Source organism: Cydia fagiglandana, chromosome 25 (genome assembly GCF_963556715.1).
Source record: "Cydia fagiglandana chromosome 25, ilCydFagi1.1, whole genome shotgun sequence".
NCBI classification, from domain to species: Eukaryota; Metazoa; Arthropoda; class Insecta; order Lepidoptera; family Tortricidae; genus Cydia; species Cydia fagiglandana.
Genome location: NC_085956.1, coordinates 3,190,631 through 3,218,552, shown reverse-complemented (window position 1 = coordinate 3,218,552; position 27,922 = coordinate 3,190,631). Strand labels below are relative to the sequence as shown.

General features: G+C 37.1%; 2 protein-coding genes across 10 annotated transcripts in view; one reads left to right on the top strand and one right to left on the bottom strand.

Annotated features, from left to right (window-relative positions):
* The window catches only part of LOC134677000 (probable nuclear hormone receptor HR3), a 203,031-nt gene extending 186,924 nt beyond the window's left edge, over nt 1-16,107 (top strand). For 7 of the 9 annotated variants that reach the window (XM_063535386.1, XM_063535379.1, XM_063535383.1 and 4 more), the window contains 9 exons: nt 1,095-1,263; nt 3,093-3,280; nt 4,418-4,924; nt 6,567-6,681; nt 8,306-8,460; nt 9,027-9,135; nt 9,704-9,822; nt 10,611-10,761; nt 11,310-16,107. In XM_063535386.1, the coding sequence (XP_063391456.1) occupies nt 1,095-1,263; nt 3,093-3,280; nt 4,418-4,924; nt 6,567-6,681; nt 8,306-8,460; nt 9,027-9,135; nt 9,704-9,822; nt 10,611-10,761; nt 11,310-11,433 (1,637 nt within the window). In that variant the 3' untranslated portion in view covers nt 11,434-16,107. The remainder of the gene's footprint in view (nt 1-1,094; nt 1,264-3,092; nt 3,281-4,417; nt 4,925-6,566; nt 6,682-8,305; nt 8,461-9,026; nt 9,136-9,703; nt 9,823-10,610; nt 10,762-11,309) is intronic. The other 2 variants (XM_063535387.1, XM_063535388.1) reach the window with 1 other exon arrangement.
* A 1,140-nt stretch (nt 16,108-17,247) lies between these two features.
* Nucleotides 17,248-22,969, bottom strand: LOC134677082 (androgen-dependent TFPI-regulating protein-like). The gene is made up of 4 exons (XM_063535532.1): nt 22,798-22,969; nt 21,502-21,648; nt 20,039-20,259; nt 17,248-17,470 (listed from the first exon to the last, which is right to left on the bottom strand). The coding sequence occupies exons 1-4, from the start codon at nt 22,963-22,965 to the stop codon at nt 17,272-17,274; spliced, it is 735 nt and encodes a 244-aa protein (XP_063391602.1). The 5' UTR covers nt 22,966-22,969; the 3' UTR covers nt 17,248-17,271.
* Nucleotides 22,970-27,922: the final 4,953 nt, after the last annotated feature.

Sequence of the window (27,922 nt, the reverse complement as noted above, 5' to 3'; positions counted from 1 at the left end):
TCATTTTGCTTGGCAAGGTTTGACGTATGGGCCGCTAGAGGTTAAAATATCCGGAAATTTAAAAAATGTATGCGCAATATTCAATTTCGTTCCTTTTTTTGTACTGACAAAATTAGTTTACCTAATGGGCGCTTATATGATAATAGTGATTATAATATTTGATTTAATTTTTTCACCGAATTACCAAGTCTAATTATACTGTTTTATGTTTTCCTAATTGTACTCAACATTTATACAAAATTAGCAAAACACACGAGAAAAAAAGCAACCGACTTTGTCGAAATCCGTCAGATAACACGAATTAAATTGAAAGCCCTGAGCAAGCAGACACAGTCAATGGTTCAAAATAGGTAGAGTCTGTAACAGACTACTAGCTGAGTAATCATTAAACATAAATAAAATAATCAGACAAATTAAGAAACAATCTAAAATTCAGAACATCTAAATTCCTCTGCATCCGAAGACCAATAAAAAAACAAAAAGCCACACAGTAAAAAAGGTACCGTAGTGCGTGTCGTCACAGCTACGTACTATACGCGTCATACGTATATATACGTCAAGAGTTCATTGGTCCACTCGGCAGTGTGCCAACGTCCTCACGCACACTAGCTCGCGTGCCACGCACACACCCGAAGGTATTGAGTAACATGTCATATTTAATTACGCTGTGGGAAGCTTCCTTGGTTTTTGTTGGGTTAGGTAGATGGCGCTGAAATCAAATGGCGAAAAAGGTTTTATGAGAAAATTGTGGCTTGTAGCGACATCTAGTGTGGAGTAGTATTTTCGGTAAAGCTGTACGACGATTAATTTATTATCGTACTATTAATAATACGATAATACTATTGAATGAAAAGAAAATAGACCAAAGTAAAACAACAACGTTTTTGGACAAATTTGTTTGTAACTTAATAGGTTCTCTAGAATTTACTAATTATTATTTTACTCTCATTTCTGTGTATATGCTATGGGTGCTAGGCGACGATATACATACCTATATAGATAAATACATACTGATATACATAGACAACACCCATGACTCAGGAACAAATATCAGTGTTTAAATAAATAACTAACCAAACTATTTCTTGTTTCAGCGGTCAAATTCGGTCGTATGTCAAAGAAACAGCGTGAGAAGGTGGAAGACGAGGTCAGATACCACCGAGCCCAGATGCGGGCCCAGACGGACGCCGCCCCGGATTCGGTGTACGACGCACAGCAACAGACCCCGAGCTCAAGCGATCAGTTCCATGGACACTACAATGGGTAAGTTGAATATGGTGGCGCCATCTGTTATCAAGTAGTAATACAAAGTTTATTGAAAGCTAGATTAATACTTAAAACTTAGACATATTTTTGACTGACGCATATTTGTGAGATAATATGAGATATTCATTTATACCTTAAACCTTAATTTAATCTCATGAAATACACCTACATCGTCAATTTATCAAAACTCTGACCCTTGATAAAAGTGTTTGTTATACTGTTAAGAGAGATACCTATGTCTTAGGCTAAATGAAACAAATGACAATGAGCAAACAGTAGGCAGTTTTGGTAGCCTAATATCTTCACAATAGTTTTGTTCGGAAGGGAAACCTAAAAGCTCCGTTACAAAAATTAGCTGCCATGAAAGACGCATGCGACTGGCATGATTAACGCGAGTAAAATCGATGGAAAGAATAAGTCCATTTCTAGAAATAAATTAAATTCTGACCAAATAAGTTGTTAAGTTGTTAAGTCTTAGCTTTATATTCAAGAATCATACATAAGACAATGTTACGTACAACTGTAGGTACATAAGTGATTTCTAAGAATAATAAAACGGTACAAAATACCTTTGTGGTCTAGGTCTTTAAGCTTAAGTCTATGTGAGGTCTATAAAACATGTCGAGACGTTAAAAATGATGCTATCAATGTCAACTCATTACTGAACGATTCAATACCGGTACAAGAAATCGTCAATCATCATTAAACGTTCAACCGTTGCTTTTCCGTATTTCATTACTTCATATGTCACCTTTAATAAACGTCTTATATCACAAACAACTTATTTTCTAATATAAAAGCTATATCTAAAGGGAGAAGGTCCAATTTCAAACGTATCCAGGTATATAAGTAAGCCCTATAGAATGATTGTTCAGATATCCGTGTCAACGGCGAGACAGAGCCATTACGGTACCGCAAAGTCACAGAGAGTGACATTTTTAACGGTAAACGCGTGCGCCATCTATCGCCGGGTAGCGGTACTAAGCGGTTCTTGTTAGAGATAACAGGTGGCGGTGCATTCAATGATAATGTGGCGTAATTTCATTATGGTGGGAATGCGGTTCTTTATTTTCTTGTGGAGTGTGCTCTCGGTACAGTCGGTACTAGTTTTCTATACAAACTCAATCCTGGAGTTCCCGGTTCACGCCATACAAGTTACTAGATATACATTGTGGCATACTTGAGTATTTTTACGGATAAACGCCGAACACATATTATTTTTTATTTAATATTCGAACTTTACCTACCCAAAAGGCTTGGGTTGGGTAACCCCGGGGAAACCTAAGTTTACTTAATATTCTGGCATTACCCGTACATTGCATATACCCATTTAATTTAAGTAGACTTAAGTTTACCTGGGTATGCCTAGTATTACCCAAGCCTTTTGGGTAAAGCCCGAAAATTATATCAACTTTTACACCATTCAAATCAAATCAAATCTGATATCATTTATTATCAGGCAACTAAGGCCCATAGATACATAACTACCCCATACCACCAGTACTACCACCCACCACCACCACCCAGCCATACCATACCATTACCCAGACGGTGTTGGGTAAACCTAGGTGTCTACGCCGGGTAAACTCCGAATACCGATTAATGTTGTTTACATTTTCGGAGTTTACCCAAAAGGCTTGGGTAATACTAGTTGCACCCGGGTAAACTTAAGTTTAATCAACCTTCTAACATTACCCGTAACATATACATATGTATATCGTCGCCTGGCACCCATAATACAAGTTTTGCTTAGTTTGAGTCTAGATCGATCTGTGTAGAAATTATAAAATTATCTTATAATTATATTTTTATTTTCTAATTTCCAGTTACACCGGCTACCCCTCCCCCATCTCTTCGTACGGCTACAACAGCACCCCCCAGCTGACATCCGGCATGATCCAGCAACCTGCGCCGGCGCAGACCTACGACGGAGTGCCAGCTGACACGTACGTGGATAGCACGACGTACGAACCCAAGCAGGGGGGGTTCTTGGACACCGACTTCATTGGCCACGGTGAGTTGGATGTCTGTGGTTGCTAGTTATACTTGCCGCAATACCAACTAGCGACTGAGATTATAATGCTATCTCCTTTATGACCTTTACCCTTGTTAAACCCAACCTAGAGTGAAAGAGATGGCTTATGACCTGACTCGCTACTTAATTTTGCGGCAAGTATTATTCACAAGAGCTGGCACGAATGGAATGAGTGAATGAAAATATCTATTATCTATGTATCACCAGGCGTGGCTCACTCCGCGATTTCGTCGCTTTGCGACAGGTAGCTAAAAGTACATCCGTTCGACCCCAATTTTGGGGTTTGCCATAAGCCGCGCGTGGCGCTGTCGCAACCTAGCGGCCATATCTGTGCTGATCGTGACAGACGCGTTTTGTTAGAGTGAGTCTTCTGTACCTAGTACTATTATTTATTCTGTGGTATCACGTTAACCAATAAAAAGTTAAATAATGGCTTTGACTTTATACCGATACAGCAGGTGTCACTCATACATTGAACGTTTCGTTCATTCCATTCGTGCCAGCTTTCGTCATTCGATTTGTAACTAATTGTATTGGCTAAATAAACCGCCTGATGGTTATAGTATCAGTATGGCTTTAGGATTTGTAATTGTAACATTAATTTATATACATAAAATAAAACCGGATATGAATCCAACAAAAAACGAAGATTAAGTATCTTCAACGGTGAAATACTAGATAGGTACTTCCTGACATTGTACTTGCTGACTTGCTGCTTCTATACATATAACATATTTTATGGCTCCTCTACACGATGGCGCAACGCCGGCCACTCCAAGGGACGCATTTATGCGTTAGAGGGAGCAAGTTATATTGCTATCTCATTTTACCGCATGGCTGAGTCCCTTGGAGTGGCCGGCGCTGGCCCATCGTGTAGAGGAGCCATTAGGGATGCGCGACTTATGCATGAGGAAATTACGTACAATTTAAGGATAACCATAAAATGCTATTTTATAATGAGCCGCCTTTTGAACAATACTTTTCATCCGGCTATCCGGAAATAATAGTTTTTTTAAGTGATTCAATGAGTCGAAAATACTGTAGGTACTCAGTGAATACTAACGCAAAATATAGTCACAGTTAGGTAAATACTAACATTCCACATTGTACATATAGACGAAAAAGGAACCACGGTCGTCCGGCCGTCAGGATCGACATCCACATCCACGGCAACCACATCCACGACATCCATGCGACAGGCAACCGTGAATGAGATCCCGCGGAGACTGCAGGACTTCGACAGATACGAGCCGGACAGGATCCAATCCCCCGCCTCTATATCCAGTGGAGTTATTAATATAAAACAGGAGATAAAACCGGAGACGTCACTAGGAGTGGATAATCTGGTTGCCAGTTATGTTGATTCAACGACATTCCTTCACAGCCCTTCGAATTTACAACACAGTCCAATGGACATACAGAATTCTGTGCTTGTTAGCGGACAGAGCTCAGTGTCTTTAACTAGTGAGGAGCTAAGCCCGGATGATCTGACATCCAGCAGTGGACATGGAAGGTTGATGGATCCGTTGAACTTGAATATGAGTGGGATGGGAATGGTGAATCCGAATGCAGTGACGAACAGACGACATCAGGGCTCAAGCCATTCGAGCGACGATCTTCCTTGTGAGTGGATACCATTGGTTGCCAAGCTATTATTCATTTTTTTCGGTTGCGTTTAGTGTAGTGTTTAGTAGTGCATTTATTATTTTTGTTAGACACGTTTATGTTCGATATGTTTTTATATTATTTATGTTATTACCTAGTTGTTATGTTACATTAATAATTAAATGCATCTTTGTTGTCAAAGAAGTAGTACATTTTGAACCTATTTATATAGTTATATGCTTTCAGAAAGGTCTATTATATTCCTAACTGATATGACTACATTGTAGTCCTAGTCTTTAGGTACATGTAGTGCATAATTGTTTTCCATCGTATTTTCTCGGAAACGTTCGTATTTTGTCATGCTACTTCAGTCAACGTCAGTACTTTTTGTACCGAGACTGACTGATATAGCGAGACACTTTCGTACGTTTCAGTACTCCATATAATCAAATTCGTTTTCTTTTATTTATTTTACTATGATGAATATTTAAAATAATAAATAGACCAATAGTTAGAGACAACACTTCCCAATTAGCTATATACCTACTAGTTTTGAACAGTGGCGTAGGTAGACGGCCTCGCGCCCCAAGGGAGGCCTTGCGCGAGGCCCCTTCGGGCACAGTGAAAGAAAAGGGCCTCGCAGATGCGACTTCGACCACGGCTAGTTTAGTTCACGCTACGCCACTGGTTTTGAATGATTCACATTTAATTTCACTAGACTTATATCGACCGGGACATGAACCGTGATTACCTTTTGTATTGTTTTCGAGCTCCCGATATTTCGACGCAGTTACACGCATCTTGTTCACGGGTAACTGAGAGCCTACCGGGAACCACATTCGACGTGTTGCCTCCCTGTTACACTTACGTACGAATTTACAAGTGCAACAGAGAGGCAACACGAAGAACGTGGTTCGCGGTAGGCTCTCTGATGATAGCGGGTGGATGTCAAATATCCGGGGCTCGAAAACAATAAAAAACCGGGCAAGTGCGAGTCGGACTCGCGCACGAAGGGTTCCGTACCATAATGCAAAAAAAAAAACAAAAAAAAAGAAAAAAAAAACGGTCACCCATCCAAGTACCTACTGACCACTCCCGACGTTGCTTAACTTTGGTCAACAATCACGTTTGTTGTAGGGGAGCCCCATTTAAATCTTTATTTTATTCTGTTTTTAGTATTTGTTGTTATAGCGGCAACAGAAATACATCATCTGTGAAAATTTCAACTGTCTAGCTATCACGGTTCGTGAGATACAGCCTGGTGACAGACGGACGGACGGACGGACAGCGAAGTCTTAGTAATAGGGTCCCGTTTTACCCTTTGAGTACGGAACCCTAAAAACGTATAGCATTTAGTATCTGGAGACGTCTTGGCTGTCATTTCCTGTACGAAACAGTCTGCCGATTTTTACGGGGAGGGGACGGCAAACGTATTGCTATTTCTACATCATTTGTACGTAACGTACACATAGCCATGTCAGTCCATACAAAAGTTTGCACAATTGTGCAAGTTTTTCGGCAGAGGGGTAAGCCCTTAGGCCACTCCAGTTATTAAATGAATACAAAAGGTAATCACGGTTCATATCCCGGTCGATATACCTCTAGTACTACATACCTACATGTGTGTGTAGACCAAGTTTGATTGTGGTCCCTTTTTCAGCGGAAGGCGACATCAGCAAGGTCCTTGTGAAGAGTCTGGCGGAGGCCCACGCCAACACCAACCCCAAGCTGGAGTTCATTCACGAGATGTTTCGGAAACCCCTCGATGTCTCTAAGTAAGTTTCTTAAGCCGTTTAAGTGTAACATTCTTACGATAGATGTCGCTGTCACCTTGACCCAATATGGTGGAAAGATTTGCTCGCTATGGATGAGTCTTGATGGCTCAGATGGCAGAGCGCTGGAGTATCGATCCAGAGGCCGTGAGTTCAAGTCTCACCCAAGACAGTAGTTTTTCCACTTTAAATTTATTCTAAGCTTAATATATAGCATAGTTTGCAAAAAAAAAAAATAAGTTTCTTTTCCGACAGAGTCCGCTTTTCTGACTGAAAGTACTCCGTACATTTTTTCTATGGAGTACTAATGGGATCACTTCCGTATTGCAAATCGGTTAGAGTTTAGACCAAGATAAGTCTGCAACGATTTTGATAGCACACGCAGTGCAAGTGTTATTTATGCGTAATAGTTTCATACAAGCTTGACGTTTAAAATAACATTTTCACTGCTTGTGCTATCAGAATCGTTGCAGTCTTATCTTGGTCTAACTTTATTTCTTTTTTTTTGCAAAAGCGACTGTCATCTGACTGATTATTTAGACCTTATTCAATCCAGTTTCCTAGCCATGTTTTCCTTCATCGATAATCATCTTGTTGATAAATATAAAAAAAAAATTGTAAGTAATTATATTTTTTTAAGGAACTCATTAGTTCGAACTAATAATGCTGGATTTCTAACGGTAACTTCGTGCTATTCAAACCACGAATTGCTCTTGGGTAATTTAATTACGACAATTAATCTTATATCACCTATCCTTAATCAACATAAATGATTCTGTTTTTTTATCACCTCATAAAACAAACTCGATGACAATCATGACGTTAACAATCAGCCCTGAAAACAATTGGTAATCAACAATTAATTACTTTAATTAATTCCAGTATAACTTTATTAACAGTTGTATAATTATAATTAACATTTAATTAAAAGTCATAATGATTGTATTCGGTAGATTGTGGGGCTTTGGCCTGGTTTTTCAGCGCATCACTTCATCACCATCACCGCCCATCACCATTTGAGGACCAAGCGGACGTAGCTTCGTAATATTAAAACCATTGTATCATTATTTGTGGCTATCCAAGGCAAAACAATACAATTAAGAGCAATAGAATGGGTACATATACTATACAAAGCAGGTAACCCATTTTCAGTTATCTGAATTGCACTGTGCAAGCAGTCAAGCAAGCCAAAAAGGCTTTTTATATGTGCCTCAAAAATTAAAAAATACATTTTAATTCGTAAGAAAAAAATGTTAATTCAAAGGAGTGGTTTAATTTATAAATTTGTTTCATTATTTGTTTTGAACAGCCACATACTTAATATTATTTATATAATTATAAGTAGTCATTCATAATTTCATTTTATACTGATTCGTAGTTCACTTTATACATTAGATAATTATTTACTTTGCATATTATATGTATTTATTTACCATTCGCTCTAGAGTTAGAAATAAGTACATAAATTTATTATTTATTATCAATAGACAAAGTTAGTTTATTTTATTTTAGCAGTAGATATCACCACATAAATTCATCAAAATTCATCCGAAACCCCTCCCCACGTTTATTACCTCCCATTTAACCATTATTACCTCTTTAATTACCATCCGTATATTCTTTCCAGGCAACTGTGCTACAGCTCGATGACGTACGAGGAGATGTGGTTAGACTGCGCGGACAAACTGACGGGGATGATTCAGAACATCATTGAGTTCGCGAAACTCATTCCCGGTTTCATGAAACTTACGCAGGACGATCAGATCCTGCTGCTCAAGTCTGGTGAGTCTTTTTTTATTGGCTTTTAAAAAGAAATCGACTTGTACCCAAGTCGATTTTTTTATGTTATGGCTCCTCTACACGATGGGCCAACGCCGGCCACTCCAAGGGACGCATTTATGCGTTAGAGGGAGCAAGTGATATTACTATCTCATTCTACCGCATGGCTGCGTCCCTTGGAGTGGTCGGCGTTGGCCCATCGTGTAGAGTAGCCATTAAAGACACCGCCCGTACATATGAGCCCTATAATATATAAATAAATATTATAGGACATTTGTTTTACACGAATTGACTAAGCCCCCACGGTAAGCTCAAGTAGGCTTATGTTGTGAGTACTTAGAGAACGATATATATATAATGTATAAATAGTTAAATACTTATATGTAGATAGAAAACAACCATGACTCAGGAACAAATATCTGTGCCATCACACAAATAAATGCCCTTACCGGGATTCGAACCCGGGGCCATCGGCTTCATAGACCCTGCCTATCCACTACCCACTAGGCCAGACCGGTCGTCAAACCACTTTTTTCCAATAATTTTCAATTATTTTCTTTCTTCTCCAGGCTCGTTTGAACTAGCGATCGTCCGTCTCTCTCGACTGATCGACGTGAACAGAGACAACGTGCTTTACGGGGACGTCGTGTTGCCTATCAGAGATTGTGTACACGCACGGTAAGTATAATTTATTTATTAATAATTCCCTTAAAATACCGATGATGATGATAAAGGTGTCATTAACTCGTCTGTGACACTGTAGAAATAGCAACGGGTACAACAACAACCAATTATGCAAATGGGTACACGTCGTATAATCGTGTACATCTTCGTGTAAACATCATATAATTGTGTATATACCGTAGCAATAGCAACGCCTACACATGACAAAATGGTACACACAGTAAAATCGTTAGTGTAATTGTTTACTCTTTATACTTTTATACTCGGAAAGAAAACGGGACCCTATTACTAAGACTCCACTGTCCGTGCGTCTGTCTGTCTGTCACCAGACATATCTCATGATCCGTGATAGCTAGACAGTTGAAATTTTCACAGATGATGTATTTCTGTTGCCACTATAAAACAACTACTAAAAACAGAATAATATACATATTTAAGTGGGGCTCTCATACAACAAACGTGATTTTTTTGCCGTTTTTTGCGTAATGGTCCGGAACCCTTCGTGCGCGAGGCAGACTCGCACTTGGCCGGTTTTTTTAATTTAATTGTTATCTTGTTACAGCGACCCCCGTGACATGGCGCTGGTGGTGGGAATCTTCGACGCCGCCAAGACCATCGCCCGCCTGAAGCTTACTGAGACTGAACTAGCGCTCTACCAGAGCCTGGTGCTGCTGTGGCCAGGTAATATTCTAAACTCTAAACTGCAAACAAGGCGCGCTCTACAAGGAGCTCTTCTCTCTAGGCAACGTGCTCGACTACCACGTCTAAACGGGTACACGCCGTATAACTGTGTACCTCTTCGTGTAATCGTGCGCATACCGTAGAAATAGCAACGGGTACACATTGTATAAAAGGGGTACACGATGTTTAATTGTATACGTCTTCGTGTCCTGTACGCGTCGTATGCATGCAGTAGAAATAGCTACGGGTACACATTACGTGACATGGCGCTGGTGGCGGGAAGACCATCGCCCGCCTGAAGCTTACTGAGACTGAACTAGCGCTCTACCAGAGCCTGGTGCTGCTGTGGCCAGGTAATATTCTAAACTCTAAACTGCAAACAAGGCGCGCTCTACAAAGAGCTCTTCTCTCTAGGCAACGTGCTCGACTACCACGTCTAAACGGGTACACGCCGTATAACTGTGTACCTCTTCGTGTAATCGTGCGCATATCGTAGAAATAGCAACGGGTACACATTGTATAAAAGGGGTACACGATGTTTAATTGTGTACGCTCCTAATTTTTACCATTATCAAAAAATCGAAAAAAGACAAACGTAGAGGCATATACATCCAATTATTTAAAAATGTTTTCCATAATGTCAATATCGAGAGAGAATAATGGTGTATTGAGAAACAGCCGTCCCCTTTCCTCTCAATGAATAGAATTTAATCGTTACATGAAAAGTGGATTATGGTCTGCTCTAAAAATAGTTACAAATTTTTAATCTCGTTTTTCAACCTGTTCAGAGCGCCACGGCGTACGCGGCAACCCGGAGATCCAGTGCCTGTTCAACATGTCCATGGCGGCCATGCGGCACGAGATCGAGACCAATCACGCGCCTCTGAAGGGTGACGTCACAGTACTCGACACACTTCTGGCAAAGATACCTACTTTCAGGTAATTATTATTATGCTCAAACTTAGTGTTTATTTATTTATTTAATCTTTATTGCGCAAAAGAAAAACGTTATAGTACAAAAGGCGGACTTAATGCCATAAGGCATTCTCTACCAGTCAACCTTAAGGCTAAGCAGAGAGATTGTGAGTGGTGCTACAATTACAACAGCTAAAATAATCAATAAATCAAAAGTGTTCATCATTAAGACTCTTTATTTCAGGTAGTTTTACTTAATTAAATAAATATAAATAATAATAAAATGGAGTCTCAGTAATAGGGTCCCGTTTTTACTCGTTGGGTAAGGAACCCTAAAAATTATCCGAATTTAGCTTTACTATAATATGTGTATTTTTATTTTTTATAACCATAAACATAATTAATAACAAACTTAGAATAAAAAGTAACCTAAAATTAAAAATACCTACAAAACTAAAACTAATACCTAAAAAATATGTGTATATGTATTAGGCTAGATCACCCAGATCCGAACTCTGTGGAATAAGGCTGGCTGTGTATGTGTATATTATATGTGTATTATTTGTTTACAGAGAATTGTCCCTGATGCACCTCGAAGCGCTGTGCCGCTTCAAGGCCGCGCACCCCCACCACGTATTCCCCGCGCTCTACAAGGAGCTCTTCTCTCTAGACAGCGTGCTCGACTACCACGTCTAAACGGGTACACGCCGTATAACTGTGTACCTCTTCGTGTAATCGTGTGCACACCGTAGAAATAGCAACGGGCACACATTGTATAAACGGGTACACGATGTTTAATCGTGTACATCTTCGTGTCCTGTACGCGTCGTGTGCATGCAGTAGAAATAGCAACGGGTACACATTAAAACGGATATACGTACAATCGTGTATAAGATTAAAACGTGTATGCCTTGGTGAAAATGTCTGCACGTCGGAAGTGTACGCGGTACAAAACGGGTACGTGTCGTATAATTGTGTACACTGATGTGACGTGTACGTAGATCTCTGCCCATTGCCCTGAGACGACGTATTTTCTGTCAAATGACAGCTGTAGGCTCCGCTTGACTAAAGATACCTAAACGTTATTTGTTAACCTATTTATAATTGTATGTATGTACTTTGAGACTGTTATAATGATATTTACGTATAGGTACGTACGTACAATATTAATATTTAAATGTTTATTTAATTCTCAAATTTAATCTAGGGACATGTAGGTATCTTTAGTTTCGCCTTAAACCGGAACTTGTATTTTTTATTTGTTATGTTTATGTTATACATAGCAAATTATAATGTAGATACGAACACTGTTTACTGGTTTAGTTGCCTGTATAAAAGTACATAATAATACATTCCATTATATGTTTTATTGTGTATTTTGTATAATGGCGTGTCGTAATATAATTATCATAAAGTGTATCTAACTTGGATGAAGAAATAATAATTATTATTATAAAAATATAATAATAGTAATAGAGTTTTTATTAAGAAATAAATAAAGAAGTTATAACGGTGTAGCAAGATGTAGATCACACAACAGTTTTTTTTAATGAAACCCTTATGAGTAGGTCTTTTATATTAATTTTAACAGTTTTTTTAAAGAGAATTGTAACTTGTTATTTATTTCAAATGATTATTAATGATGTTTTGTATTCGATGTAGACTGTCGGTTATTTTGTAAAATAGGAATACACGATACTGCCCCTTTTTATAAGTTTATGTTCGCTTAATGACTTTCTTGTACCTAATGTACCTTTTAAAAAACATGGCCAAAAATATAAATAAAATATTAAGAGCTCCGTGAACAAAGTTTTGTACGGAGCTCTAAAAATTGACTGAAACAGAAAATATAAAACATTAAATCCATACGTGTACCGAAAAAGGAAATAGAATTTTGACTTTTATTAAAGATTATTAATATTTTTGGCCATGTCTAAAACACGAGGTATGCTAAGGCGTTGTAATAATTCAAGAATAATAATGTAATTTAAAATAATAATAAGTTTGGATTGTAACGTATTATTACGCGGTGCATTGAACAAAATTACAGTCGAACATTTTTTAATGATAAAACAAAATTTGTACGGACAAAATTAATTTTCGTATAATTAGCAGGCAATTTATTTTCGTAGTATAAATTTGATCTCATTTTTTTGCACTTTTCTTCGCCTTGGTGCCATGTCTGATTTGATTGACTGCATAATAATTAAATATAATAATTGCATTGATTTAGTACAATCGCATGTCAAAAGTACATTTTTAATACGTAATTTTTATTTTTATTTTCGACGTTTTTTTTTTGACCGCTGTACGTATTTTTTACAATTGCCTGCTAAATCAATTAGATGTATTTAATAATCATCAATTTTCTAACACTTACGCTAAGTTTTGTCGAATAGCCTTTACTATAGACTGGTTTATATTATAATGTTAAAAAAGTATAAATCTTAACTCGTATTTTGTAAATAGCTATTAATCGTATATTATGTATTTTATATTCAATATTATAAGGTTCGATGGGTTATTTTTAATTTTACATTCTATTAAAAAAAACAATTGTTCCACAAAGACGGGAGTCTTCAAGATCACGTGAATTACATTGTTTTTCCTTTCTATATATTATATATTTTTTGTTAAATAAAGCAATCTGTTATTGTCTATAGTTTTTTTTGTTTTATTTTACTTTGCGTTCCTATTTTGACATATATCACGCATATACTTTTCTGCGATTAAGCTATATTAAGGTTAATCATAAATAAATAGTGAGAACATAATATAATAATAAAATATACGGGTGGTTCAAAAGTTTTATTTTATAATACATATATAATTAGTGGATATATATTTTTTATTTCGATTATAATGGTACATCAAACAATAATATCACTGTTGAGGCTTTGCATTAAATAAGATATATTTCCATGTTTCAAACAATGATATTATATAACTAAAGATAGGTTATACTCATACATAAGGAGCACAAAAAACACTTCCATATTTATTTCTATACCTACGAAGAAATCTGTTATTTTTTATTAATTTTCGCATTCCATTCATCTTTGTCATACTCGTTGTTAAACATAACCTTGTCTTCTCTTTCGGTATGCGGGAGCTCGCTAGCACGTCCACACTTCTCGCCTGCATGGGCGCGACTAAAGGCAACTTGTACAATTGTCACAAGGTGAGTGCATCAGTTTTGGAGCGTGTATGTATAACCTATCTTTAGATATAAGATCATATGTTTCTAATACGTCATTTTCATGATAATACACAATTAATTTAGGCGAGTAAACTAGGCGCACATAGTATGTTTGTGTCGTTTTAGCTTTCGAGTTAAAACAATAATTTTAAATTTAATGTCGATTAATTATAAATGAAAATAAAGTTTTTAGAACACTAAGACTGAAAAAATTGGCTGAAATTTCGCGCATGCCTAACACGAAATCCGAATCATGTCAAATGAAAATATGAATGGGCGTTTGGTAAAAAAAATATAAAAAGTACAAAAAAAATGTACTTTAGTTTTTAAGCGTTTTACGCTAGGCTATTCCTTTTTCGTCTATTTAATTGCAATGTTATTAGTCTACAAGTAGAAATTATGTTGCAACCGATAAAAATACAAAATTACAATGACAAAAGTCATTCGTATTTTGTATTTTTTTGCAATATTTTTTTCAAGATTATGAGTTATTGCTGGGTAGTTTATTTACTTATTTTAAATTTAGTCAAGGTCCGTTGATGTCGGTTGTATTTTTAAAAATATATACGAATTCAAAATATTGTATCCTTTCGCAACTGTTAAAAAAATATTCTTATTTTTTGCGATAAAATGAAAACGGCGAGATGATGAAAAAGACTTTCTTTTTACTTGACGGAAATGGAATAAATAGGCCAAAATGAAAAGAATATACCTACAGATGTAGTGCACAATTGTTTTCCATCGTATATTCTCGGAAACGTTCGTATTTGTCATGCTACTTCAGGCAACCTCAGTACTTTTTGCACCGAGACCACAGAATAAATAATAGTACAGAAGATTCACTCTGAACAAAACGCGTCTGTTACGATTAGGACTGATATGACCGCTAGGTGATGCAAGCGCTACGCGCGGCTTATGGCTAGCCACCAAAATTGGTGTGAAACGGATGTACTCGTAGCTATTTTTTGCGACGCGAAGAAATCGCGGAGTGAGCCACGCCTGCCGAGAATGAAATAGCAAAACACGTTCGTACGTTTCCGTGAAATACGATGGAAAATAATTATACACTACATCTGTATTAAGTGGTTCTCTCATTTCTTGATTCCGAATTAACTTCTCCAAAACGTCCTTCGTGTCCTGATTTTTACACTTTGCGATTGGTGCATCTTGAAGCGAATATAACTTCTCTCTTTCGCACACATTAGAGGGATGTTAGTGCGATAGTGATAGATATAGGGTAAACGTTTTAATTGCTGGGTAGTTTTTTAGTCGATATTTCTAAAACTTTTGTACTATGTTTTGCTAAATTTTCACTAAAACTATATATAGATTTGGACACATGGATAGTTTTAGCGTATTGGCAAAAATGAGTGGTAAATGAAAAATCTGGTGGTTGAGTGTGTGTAATTAGTTTTTTAAGTTTTGGTGTCGATTTTTTTTAAAAAGAGACCTTCTATTTTATACTTAAAGGTACCTTCGGCGAAACGGGTATCGCGGTAATGGCGTTTTGTACCTTGTTTTTCTAAAAGATGATTTATATTATCAAAATATTGATTTGTTAAGAGTATTAAGTATTTTTACACATTACCTGAACATATTGAAGAGAAACAAATATAAAAAAATAACATATATCTATGTAAAAATCAGAATATATAAAAAAACATATTTTGCATGTTGAAATTGGCAGAAAACTGAATTGGACATGAGTGAATTGCAAAAAACTTGTACGTAGGTAACTAAGCGCAGTTAAGAAGCTGTAATTAGTCTTAACTTAATTGATTCATTTGTGTTACGAAAATTAACTATACATAATATGTAAGTTGTATTGTATTTATTGTACTGAATTCGTACACATATAAGTCTATAGCATACGCTAACACACTTTCATGCATCTAACTTGAATAGAAATGGCTTAACTGTGGTAACACAATGGAATCAATTAACTTTATACTAATTACAGGTGCTTAACTATATACAATTTTTTTATAATTCACTCACATGACTCTTGCGAGATTTCTTCCTGTGGCAGTGTAATGTCAGTTTTCTGTCAGTTTGGACTAAAGCTTTGTTGATTTATAACTCAATACAAAACAATTGTACCTAAAAAGTAGAAAAATGGAGTTTGAGAACCAATAGTGAATAAATGTTACATTGTTTTAATTATTCTCGAATCACTTGCAAGAAGAGCGTTTTATTTATATATCCCTTTACTTCCCTAAATCTAGTCTGTCTTAAAATGATTCTACGTACAGTCAGCAGCAGAAGTTGCTAAGCGGGCGACGTGTTCAAAATTACCTTGACAAGCTCTTATTCTCTTAACAATAAAATCGAGTCAAGATCATTTTGAACACATGGCCCGCTTAGTAACTTCGCTGCTGACTGTACCCAAAAGTTTCTTAATAATTTACTTACCTACTAAAAATACGTATTTGTAGTTTTTATTGTTAGGCATATCTTCTCTTTAAATAATGTAAGAAAACGTGAGAGATTGAAAATGTGTGTACAATGCAGTTGATTTAAATTCCATGAATTCGCAGTATCATGGCAGATCTTGCAGGTGTATGGTTTTTCTCTTGTGTGAACTGGTACAATGTATGTCAATGAACGAGTGGCCGAGATTTTTTTTCGTTTAAGTACCTATATTATTTTATGATCCGAAGGGTATATGGTTACATGACAATGAAGCTGGCGTTCTCATGTGGCGTTATCCAGTACGGATATGATGGTCGTTCTTGTCTATGCGACAGCGTGATAAAACGGTGTCCGTCACTTTCACCACGGATCTTAAATAGTGACAGTTATTTTATCACGTGAATAAAGATGGATACCGGCTGCTGGGGATTACTTTACCGCAGGTCAAATAGCTAAACTGCAAAACGTAATTCAAGACCAAAAACAGTAAGACAATGTTGCCACTGCAATAATTTGTTTGTAAAATAGTAAATTCCTTTTGATAAATAATCAAGCTAAGATAATTTATTTATTAGTAATTTTACTCCTACGATTTTAAAAAAGACGCGCTAGTAAAAACATTTTCCACTTTTTTTGTCTTGAATTACGTTTTGCAGTATGGTAGTAGTAGTGCTAGACAGGGCCTTACGATAGTTTTAGTTTTTACTTATATTTTTATTACTTACATGAAAAAAAACATATACTATTTACATTTTAAAGATTAGTTACAATAAAACAAGGTATTTAGTACAAAATATTTAATAAAAATATATTTAACGACCCATACGTACCCTCTTTATTAAAGCTCAGAATAGAAAAAAAAAGATACACAAAGTCAAGATCGAGATATTTTAAATCGAAACTACTAAATCGCTTATTACTAATTAACGTATTTTTTTAGCCTTTTCTTTTTTCGTTTTCTCCTTACCATAGATTAAATAGGAAATTCTCCATTGAATGCGATAAAATATCAATAAAAGAACGAAAATTATCAACATAGTTACAGGGAAATATATCGTTCCGTATAACTTCTTGAATATGGGGTATAACCATATACCTCGCTCGATGTAGGTATAGATGAACCTGTAACAAATAAAATTTGGTATTATTATTAATATTAGAGATATATATAACTCCGTATAAGATAAATAAAGTCTAAGAAAAAAACGTGCCTCGGACGGTCAAGAAAAAGTAATTCTCGAATAGATGGCACTATTACCTTTGACCTATTCTCGGCTAGATGGCGTTAACGACACCGTTTCGTATTTAACAATTTTAACACATATCAGTGAAAGAACATGGTTCAGTATGGAGCAATAAAAATTAAGAATGTAGGGTAGGTGGGAGTTTCACTCAAACGCCAATGTCAACGATACTTTTATTGACTATGAAAACTTATACGTATAGGTGCATACATTTATGGGTTCATACAAAACTGGTTACTTCCTAACTAACTTAATATCGAATAACAGACGGCAAGGTTGAGCACGCCTGTTACCGATGCAAATTGCCAAGGGACAGTCGGGAACCTATCGCCAAGGCACTAGCTAAACCTAGGAAGGTCAGGGAGAAGACTGCAAGTGGCTATCGAACTCCAGACTCATTATGACTAGCCAAAGGACAGAGGTGTACCTATCGCTAAGGCAGTCGCTAGCTGGAATGTGTCCTGATGCGGCGCGGGATGCGGCTTTTATACCGTCCGGTCGGCGATCGTCGTACGCGCTCGGTGCTCCTCGGTGGCTGGCCGGTGTGACGCAGTACTGTGCGAGCGAGAAAGTATTCGAGCCCGCGCGCTGTGAGAATTAGTATTGTTACAAGAATCATTTATCCGTAAATATATTTTGATTATTTTATACATTTTTAATTTTATTTTAAGTTTTAATCGTGTGTCGATAGATGGCAGTGACTACAAACTTGACAATGACAGGACCCCTCTATATTATCTATTATTTTTGTTAATATTATGTATTTGTTAATAAACAACATTGCTTCTTATTAAAGTACTAGTGGCCCGCCCCGGCTTCGCACGGGTTAACAAATTATACACCTAAACCTTTCTCAAGAATCACTCTATTGATAGGTGAAACCGCATGAAAATCCGTTCAGTAGTTTTTGAGTTTATCGCGAACAAACACACAAACAGACAGAAGCGACGAGGGACTTTGTTTTATAAGGTACGAGTATAAGTGATTATCTCTAGTATTCTCTAGGTACATTCGATCAAAGAGAACTTGAAATAGAGGCGGAACGTCAAAGTAAATTATGTAGTCACAGTGAATTTACTGCCATCTTTCGACAGATGTGTAAATTTTTAGCACACCATTTGACTTTTTTTTTTATTATGAATGGATGGCCACAGACTAGCCGAGGCGTAGACGTAGACGTGGCCTACGATGGAGCGAGCTCGCCCAGAAGGTGTCTGTTGACTCTTGATTTGAAGGTTGCCGGGTTATAAGAACACGGAAATATAGACGCCGGCAAGGAATTCCATTCCTTGGCAGTGCGCATAAGACCCTTATTCTTTCACAGATATGTGTTATTATTTGGATCTCCTTTTGGATTTCACGGGCCTATAAATCCCGGTCTTTTGATAGGCTTGCGTGGGGATATAGATCCAACACGTAGAGGCCCCTTGGAGAGCTTTAATGTCATGTAGAACGCCTGCTGGAACCCGTTCGCAGGCGCAACAATAGACACCCATGAACCGGTCGCAGCAGGCATTGGGACTATTGTAGAAAAAGTGAATAGTATTCCGGTCCATGGATTGAAGTTTGGGTGGACAATGAGACTGGGCTATTGTAAAAGAGGTCCGGACACCTGCCATAACAATGTAAACACCGTCATCGAGGCAGGCGGTGACTCGCCGCTGACTAGATGGGCCCCTGAAACTGCCGCCGCGAAGACGACCAGGAGCAACATCGGTGTGAGCGGCTCAGGGGTGTCGAGAGGTGTGCGCCGCTTTCTACCCAGTGGCTGGTAACAGCCACTGTGCCAACTCGTGTCTTATGCATCTTTCACTTCCACCCCTGGAGCATATAGCTCTAGCGACTCCTCTCTGGACGGCCAATTAAGGCAAGCCAGAGCTGAGAGTCCTGCGGGTCCCCTTGGGGTCCACTCCGACCGACGAAGACACGCCGGAGACGGAGACCCTGACCGACTCTCGGGAGCACTCGGGTCCGTGGGGTCGTTACTCCCCAACAGCTCCCCACAAGCTGCCCTGTGGGCTTATTTGGATTATTATTATTTGGGGCCTTACGTGTCCCACTGCTGGGCAAAGGCCTCCCCCAATTTCTCCAGAGATCTCTTTCCTCTCCTGTGTCTGGCCACTCCTTAAAAACGGAGTCTAGTTCATCCCGCCATCGCCGGCGGGGTCTGCCAACTCCCCGATTTGAGTTTTCGGGCTCCCACTCTGTAGCAATTTTGCCCCACAACTCATTCGGCATTCGGCAGACGTGACCAGCCCAGTCCCATTTTAGCTTGGCCGCCTTCCGAGCTACATCGACGATTTGTGTTTTGGAGCGCAACGTGGTGTATGAGATATGTGTTAAACTTGTTAAATATCAAAAACTATCGCCATCTGCTCGGGATAGACCAAGTCTCGTTATTGAGTAATCAAAGAAACGTAGTACTCGCCATTTATAATATACTTACACTCCCAAATACACCAACATGTAAACAACCAGATGCGCCACATTCTTCACATGGGACCTGGGTTCGAATCTCGGCTGTAGCAATATCTCCCACAGCACCGTCGGCACGATCGCCGTGTGCATGATGTGGTTAGATGTGGGCGTGAGCACCTTGTCGATGAAGTCAGGGAAAATGAGGCTTCGGTCGTATAGGAATAGGGACCAGAATACTGTGAACACGAGCTGTGGATTAAAAAAAAAAACATTAAAATGTGATACATAACATAACCATCAAATATATTGGAGCGGCCAAGGTGCTCACAAATAACTGCACACGCCAGGTCATTGTCGAGGCGTTAGAGTGCGTGTTCAGATATTTTTGGGCACCTCGGCCACTCAGATATATCTGATGGCGACTGTACCTACAGGACGGTCGAGTTTACAATCGTAGATCGTCACAAAGGGAGCTAAATGAGTAAATGACATATTTACGGCGATGGCGTATATGGAATCCTGAACGAAGCGAAGGACTCTATGAAATAGAATCCCGTAGTGAGGGATTCAAGTGTGTTAACAAGGTGGAAATAATTTTGCTACCATGTCACACCAACTGCCTTTCACATTACCATTGGGGTAACTTATTTAGGTAGGTACCTAATGTGTTGTTTTCGTTACACTTTCGACACAGATAATAACGATAAAAAACCGGACAAATGCGAGTCGGACTCGCCCGCCGAGGGTTTCGTACTTTTCAGTATTTGTTGTTGTTATAGCGGCAACAGAAATACATCATCTGTGAAAATTTCAACTGTCTAGCTAGGGGCTATTCATAAATTACGTCATTTCGAATTAGGGGGGGGGGGGTCTGGACATCGGATGATGCCGATGATGGTAGCATGACGTAGGGGGGAAACGGGGTCATTCGAAGCATGATTTTTGGGTGATATTAGGGAGGGGGGGAGGGGGTCAAAAATCGATGACGTAATTTATGAACAGCCCCCTATCACGATCACGGTTCTTGAGATACAGCCTGGAGGCAGACAGACAGACGGACAGTGGAGACATAGTAATAGGGTCCAGTTTTTAGGGTTCCGTACCCAAAAGGTAAAACGGGACCCTATTACTAAGACGTCGCTGTCCGTCCGTCCGTCCGTCCGTCTGTCTGTCACCAGGCTGTATCTCACGAACCGTGATAGCTAGACAGTTGAAATTTTCACAGATGATGTATTTCTATTGCCGCTATAACAACAAATACTAAAAACAGAATAAAATAAAGATTTAAATGGGGCTCCCATACAACAAACGTGATTTTTGACCAAAGTTAAGCAACGTCGGGCGTGGTCAGTACTTGGATGGGTGACCGTTTTTTTTTCTGCATTTTTTCCGATTTTTTTTCATTATGGTACGGAACCCTTCGTGAGCGAGTCCGACTCGCACTTGTTACCCTTTAGGTACATAACCCTAAAAATAAACCCCGCTACTTACCAGAGAAGCCGGCCATAGTAGAGCGGCAAACATAGTATCTCTACATCCTTTCAAGTGTTTGGGAAGGCTGTAGTTCTTTATATTACTGTTCATTATTAGCAAGATTTCGCAGGTTAACCCAACTATGGCGTATATCATGTGAAGGAACTGAAAAAAAGACGTCTTTTGTAGTGTGCAATAAAGCATTTTATTATTATAATGTGTCTCCTTTTGGATTTCACGGGCCTATAAATCCCGGTCTTTTGATAGGCTTGCGTGGGGATATAGATCCAACACGTAGAGGCCCCTTGGAGAGCTTTAATGTCATGTAGAACGCCTGCTGGAACCCGTTCACAGGCGCAACAATAGACACCCATGAACCGGTCGCAGCAGGCATTGGGACTATTATAATTATTATAATTATTATTAAAAAAGAAGACGTTTATAACCTCTAGCCACCCATACGTCAAACCTTGCCAAGCAAAATGAAATTTTATTGTGTCAACACAAAGTTCAAATTAGGATGGAACAGGAGACCTTGTTATAGGTATCCGGGCGGCTAGAGGTTAATGCAATTTTGTTTGAACAAACGTCACTTCTGACACTGACACATCCGATCCACATCGTATCTTTATCGAATTTTTGACGTATCTTAAAGTGAGAATCAGATCGATAATCAAAGTAAATTGGAAAGAATTTCAAAGACCCAGAAAAGATTTATACAAGAAAGTTTATTACTATAAGTGCGTATCTCGAAAATTTAAAGGGCCTTAAAATAATAAAATAAAATAATCTTAATGTACTGTAAAACGTTGTACAATACACGTGCGAAAAAGTAATTTCATCATGTACTATTACAGGACATATGGCCCTTTAAGTGTTCGACGTAGTTACGTAATGTGCTTATTATAACACCTGGTGTCATAATGTAGCATCAGATGTACCAAAGACATATGTAACTTCGTATTAAGATGAATAAAGTCTAAGGAAAAAACGTGCCTCGGAATTCAAGAAAAAATCATTCTCGGATAGATGCCGCACACTTTGCCTATGCTCGGCTAGATGGCGTAACGGCAACGTTTCATATTTAACAATTTTAACATATAGATATGAGTGAATTAACATTTTTATATCATATAAAAATAATAAAATCATTTATCCATATCAATCATTTATACATTTTTTTGATAATTTTATACGTTTTCATTTTTAGTTTTAGTCGTGTGTCGATAGATGGCATTAAATTTACTGTGACTACAAAATGACTATGCTATCTATTCTTTTTGGATGTACTGTTAAAATGTATACAATACTCACGAAAGTCCAGCAGGTGAAATATCTTCTTCTCGTCTCACCAAAAATTCTTACTCTCTTGTCTTCCAGAACATCTTCTGTCAGATTCATTCCTACGTACACTAAATTGCCTATGTGCATAGTTAGTGTGGTCACGTAACCTAGCAATCGGAGGTAGCCCAGTTTCGACATTATGCTGAAAAAAATAAGGTTTCTTATTAGCTTTTAAAAAGGAATGACTAGTTATACTATAGTATAGTAACTTTATTAGGTATTTGAACGAAAGTAAACAAAATTTCCCTCAAATAGCTCCTTAAGCCAGTTGAGGGTAGATGAAAGCATTATATGATCAAATAATATAGGTTAAAGTCAGGTCGTTCAGTGACAGATCCAGGCGGTTTTGTATTTGGTTGGTTAACCAATAAAAACTACCCGAAAAAACAAAACTATTTTTTGTACATAATTTGGTGTATTGTGTACCATAGCTATGCCCTTACGTTTAGACTTTTTAAAATTTTTGTGAATATTGTAAAAAATAGGAACGAAAAACCGATTTCATGTAAATTTTATAACTCCTAAGTTTTATAATAATTAAAAAATCGAAAAAATCCTAAAGTAGTAGCAAGCAAACGAAAACGTCACTTTTGACACTGACACATGTAATCCATATCGTTTCTAGATCTTGAATTGACGTATCTTACGCCGCGATTAATTAGAGATTCACTAGATATGAAATAGTAAAGATATGTGATATTCCATGGCAAAAGGTACCATTGCCCCGGCTGAATATTGTAGCGGGGTTAATAATATTGTAAGCGCCAGCCGCTATAAGGTATCTTTTGCCGTGGAACGTCACATATCTTTACTATTTCATATCTAGTGAATCTCTAAAACATTTTCTGAATCGCGTCGTACGTTTGTAGATATGAAAAGGCGATTTCGCGCGGGTCCTCTCACTCACTTTCGTCTTAAAAATTTCATTAACGTCATGGAGCCGGCTCGATTCGAACTTTAAGACACGTCAGTTAATAGATCTAGAAACGATATGAATTAGATATATCAGAGTCAAATGTAACGTTTCTTCAAATAAAAACGTCACTTTTGACACTGACACATCTAATCCATATCGTTTCTAGATCTTGAATTGACTTATCTTAAAGTTCTGAATCGGGCAGAAGGTACGGCCATCAGCGTGATTAGGCATTCACGGGGCTCAAAGGATTAAAGTTAAAACTAGTTTTACAAGTTTCTTTGTTAATGTTCGAATTCCACATTCATATTTTTACTGACTGTTTATTTGTACGTTTAGAATATAACATTGATAACTCTATTCACAATATCATCATGTTTATTGGCAAAAGTTGAATGATAAGTAGTTTTCTTGTAAAAAAAACTATAATTACCTACCTTTTTTAAATTGTTTCACTCACTTGAATTTTTAGTCGCTATTAAAAATAAAATATGTCTCAGGAAAGTTTAATATCGATTACCTTTTTTAAAATGAAATTTACTAATGACACAATTTATTCAGTCAGATGCAAATATATATTCAGCATTTATAGCGTTAGGTGCAAATTGTAATCTTTTTAGGGTCCCGTACCCAAAGGGTAAAACTGAACCCTATTACTAAGACTCCACTCAGTCTGTCCGTTCGTCTGTCTGTCAACAGGCTATAACTCATGAATCGTGATAACTAGATTAGTTGAAATTTACACAGATGATAATATTTCTGTTACCGCTATATGTAACAACAAATACTAAAAATAGAATAAAATAAATATTTAAGTGGGGCTCCCAAACAACAAACGTGATGTTTTATGCCGTTTTTTTCATAATTGACATGAATAGATTGTGAATAAACAAAAATCGTAGATCTATGAAACACTCTATATATAAAACGATCTATCAATTACATTTATCAAGAACAATAAGACAATAACCTCATCTATCAAAATCAATTTAATTACTCAAAGCTGGTATTATATTTTATTAAAATCACAAATACTCATTCATTTATAAACATTAGAACACGTTATCACTGAATTTCACTTATGTACACGCATGGACATTTTAAAACACATCCGTACCTTTATAATTTCTTTAAAAACACTAAAACTAATACATGTCCACTCCACTTAAAGCAATACCCGTCACTGAGTAGTGGGTAACATAACGGAACCAGCGACCACTTTAAAAAGATCTCTTATTTAGTTCGGACACACTTTTATTACCATTAAATTACTAGACAAGAGAATCGAGGGAGTTCAAACTATGCTGGTCCATTATAGCAAACCATAAGATCTTAAGTCACTAACACGTTTATTCGATTTTCGACTTAATTTGCTAAAAGACTAGGTGTATTTTTGAATGTGTAATATTAAATTATCGTGTAGGGTTCACGCAGTTCGATGATAACTGTGTGTAGTTCTAATTTCAAAAAGGGTGTATCTTAATGGAAAAGTTGTAGTCTGTAAGCCATTTTGACAATTAAGTGTGAGAGCGTGTAGTGAATATTCGACTTTATTACAAAGTTTTAGAGTTTATATTTGAATGAACATAGTTTCAGATTTTGAAATCCGTTGTGTATGCTAATCAATGTATGTAACCACCACATGCCCTATTCCACTAACCCGTAGTTAAGCGGTTAAACCATTAACTTAATGTCAAATTGTACTGGTAACCATGGTAACTCCAGGTTTAACCGGTTAACCCCGGGTTAGTGGAATGGTGCAGTGGGCCTTAGTAAATTTAGAGTCAACTTACTTACTTCAATTATACGGTGACGGTTAGATTTGTGTCTCTTAAGACTGTATGTTTTTGCTTGTATACTTTTTAATGCATTTAAATAGCCAGGTACAACATATTATCTAAATGGTTTGATAGTGTACCATACATAAAGCCCACGAATATAACGCTTACGTCATATAAGAATAAGAGCCAAAATACTGTGATAAATATCTGTAAACAAGACAAGAGGATATTCATTAAAATTGAAATTTAAATAGAAGCACAGAATAAATAATAGTACTAGGTACAGAAGACTCACTCTCTAACAAAACGCGTCTGTTACGATCAGCACAGATATGGCCGCTAGGTGGCCACAGTGCCACGCGCGGCTTATGGCTTTCCCCAAAATTGGTGTGGAATGGCTACTTTTAGCTACCTGTAGCAAAGCGACGAAATCGCGGAGTGAGCCAGGCCTGATAGAAGTACCTAGTTCATTTTTTTAATGCCGCGAAGCAAAACCGCGAAAAGACACTAGTTTAATCTTTCCGCCACCATTGACTTGACATAAAGTCATATAATTAGTGTCACACACGCCATGACTTTATATCAAGTCAATGGTTTGGTCAGGTTTTTTTACTAGTAAACTTTTTATAAATAAATAAATAAAAATAAACTGCTATAAAATACTTACCAAACAGGATATCCACAGTAATACAGACAACATAGTATCTCTATAACCTGATAAGTTCAATAACCACCTTCTGTGGCGCCATAACCATTTTTTATAACGCCATAACCATCTTCTGTAGCGATATAACCATCTTCGATAACGCCACAATGTTAACATAACAATTAAGCTGTATCCAGACGAGACAATTTTTCGCCAATCTGGTGAAATTCTCCGATCGAACTGGACCGTGCGGACGCAAATACCAATTTGATTCCCCGATCACATCAGCAGGTGCGGACACAAATTGCGAATTTTCATAGTAGAATGCAAATTGGTGATTTAATTTGTGTAGGTGTGGACGCTAGAGGAGATTGACCAATTATTTTCCTGAACAAATCGACTGATTTCATCAGTCCCGTCTGGATACCCCTTTAATTTCAGATAGGATAGGTATTACCTGGTTTGTTAGTGCTCGACACCTTGCACTTTGTGACTATGCGCTAGTCTAGATTTTATCCAATAACTAGCAACCCGCCTCGGCTTCGCACGAGTTACATAAAACCTAATTTTTATACTTAAACCTTGTTTAAGGTAAGAATCACTATTGAAAAGTGAAAACCGCATGAAAATCCGTACAGTAATTACAATATTATATACAATACAATACTTTTTATTGCACACCTTACATGCACGGAGTTTACAATTAATAGTAAGTATTTTTTGAGTTTATTTCGAACATACAGACGAACGTGGCGGGGGATATTGTTTTATAATAGATAATTATATTTTTGAAACTATGGAGACAATAAAATGATTAAAATCCATTTTGCCACTTAAATTAAAACTCGTAAAAGTTCTACACTTATATTAGGTCATTAAAATTATAATTTTAAAGAACATAATTAAATAAATAATAAATATTATAGGATAATTTTACACAGATCGTCTAGTCCCACAGTAAGCTCAATAAGGCTTGTGTTGTGGGTACTAAACCACGACATATATAATATACGAATACACATTAAAAAGAAAAGAAAAAAAAGAAGAAAAACAAAAGAAAATTAAGGTAAGTCCCGAGAAGTAGGCGTATGTTGTAATTTCCACTGTTGATATTTTTAAACGTAATTAGGTGATTAATTTAATTATGCAGCAAGTGCTTTGCTTAGTAAGAAATGATAAAGTTTAATGCATTGTCAAGAAAACTAATAAGTACTGATAATGATAATATATCGATGTTTTAGATAATGAGATAATTCAGATATAAATATACCACTTGAACACTTATGATAATTAAATCTTATGATACTATACTCCCAGCGATCATATCTTTCACAAATCACAGCGAAGACCCTAAAATATATGTTTGAAATATTGTAACATTTTTCATATATTTTATTTGAGAGTGATGGGCACCTTTGCGCCGGGTGTAGCGCGGAGAGGCCTTTTTCAGTAGTTTTTATATTCCTATTTTAGATATATTTAGGGTTACTAGTTTTAATTTAGTTTTAGTCTTAGATATATTTAGTTCATAAGTTATTTATTTGTCATTTTACTGTCTTTTCTGAAAAAAATTAGCTTTCGATTTTATTTCAGTAAGTATATCTATATTTTTAAAGCTTAGGAAAGGTAAATCGTCTATTACTGGCCTATTTAAAAAATGCTGTAATATTTATGGATGTTAATTTCTACCCCTAATATCTTAAACGTAAAATCAAATGATAGGTTATTTATTTCGATTTATTTTATTTAGGA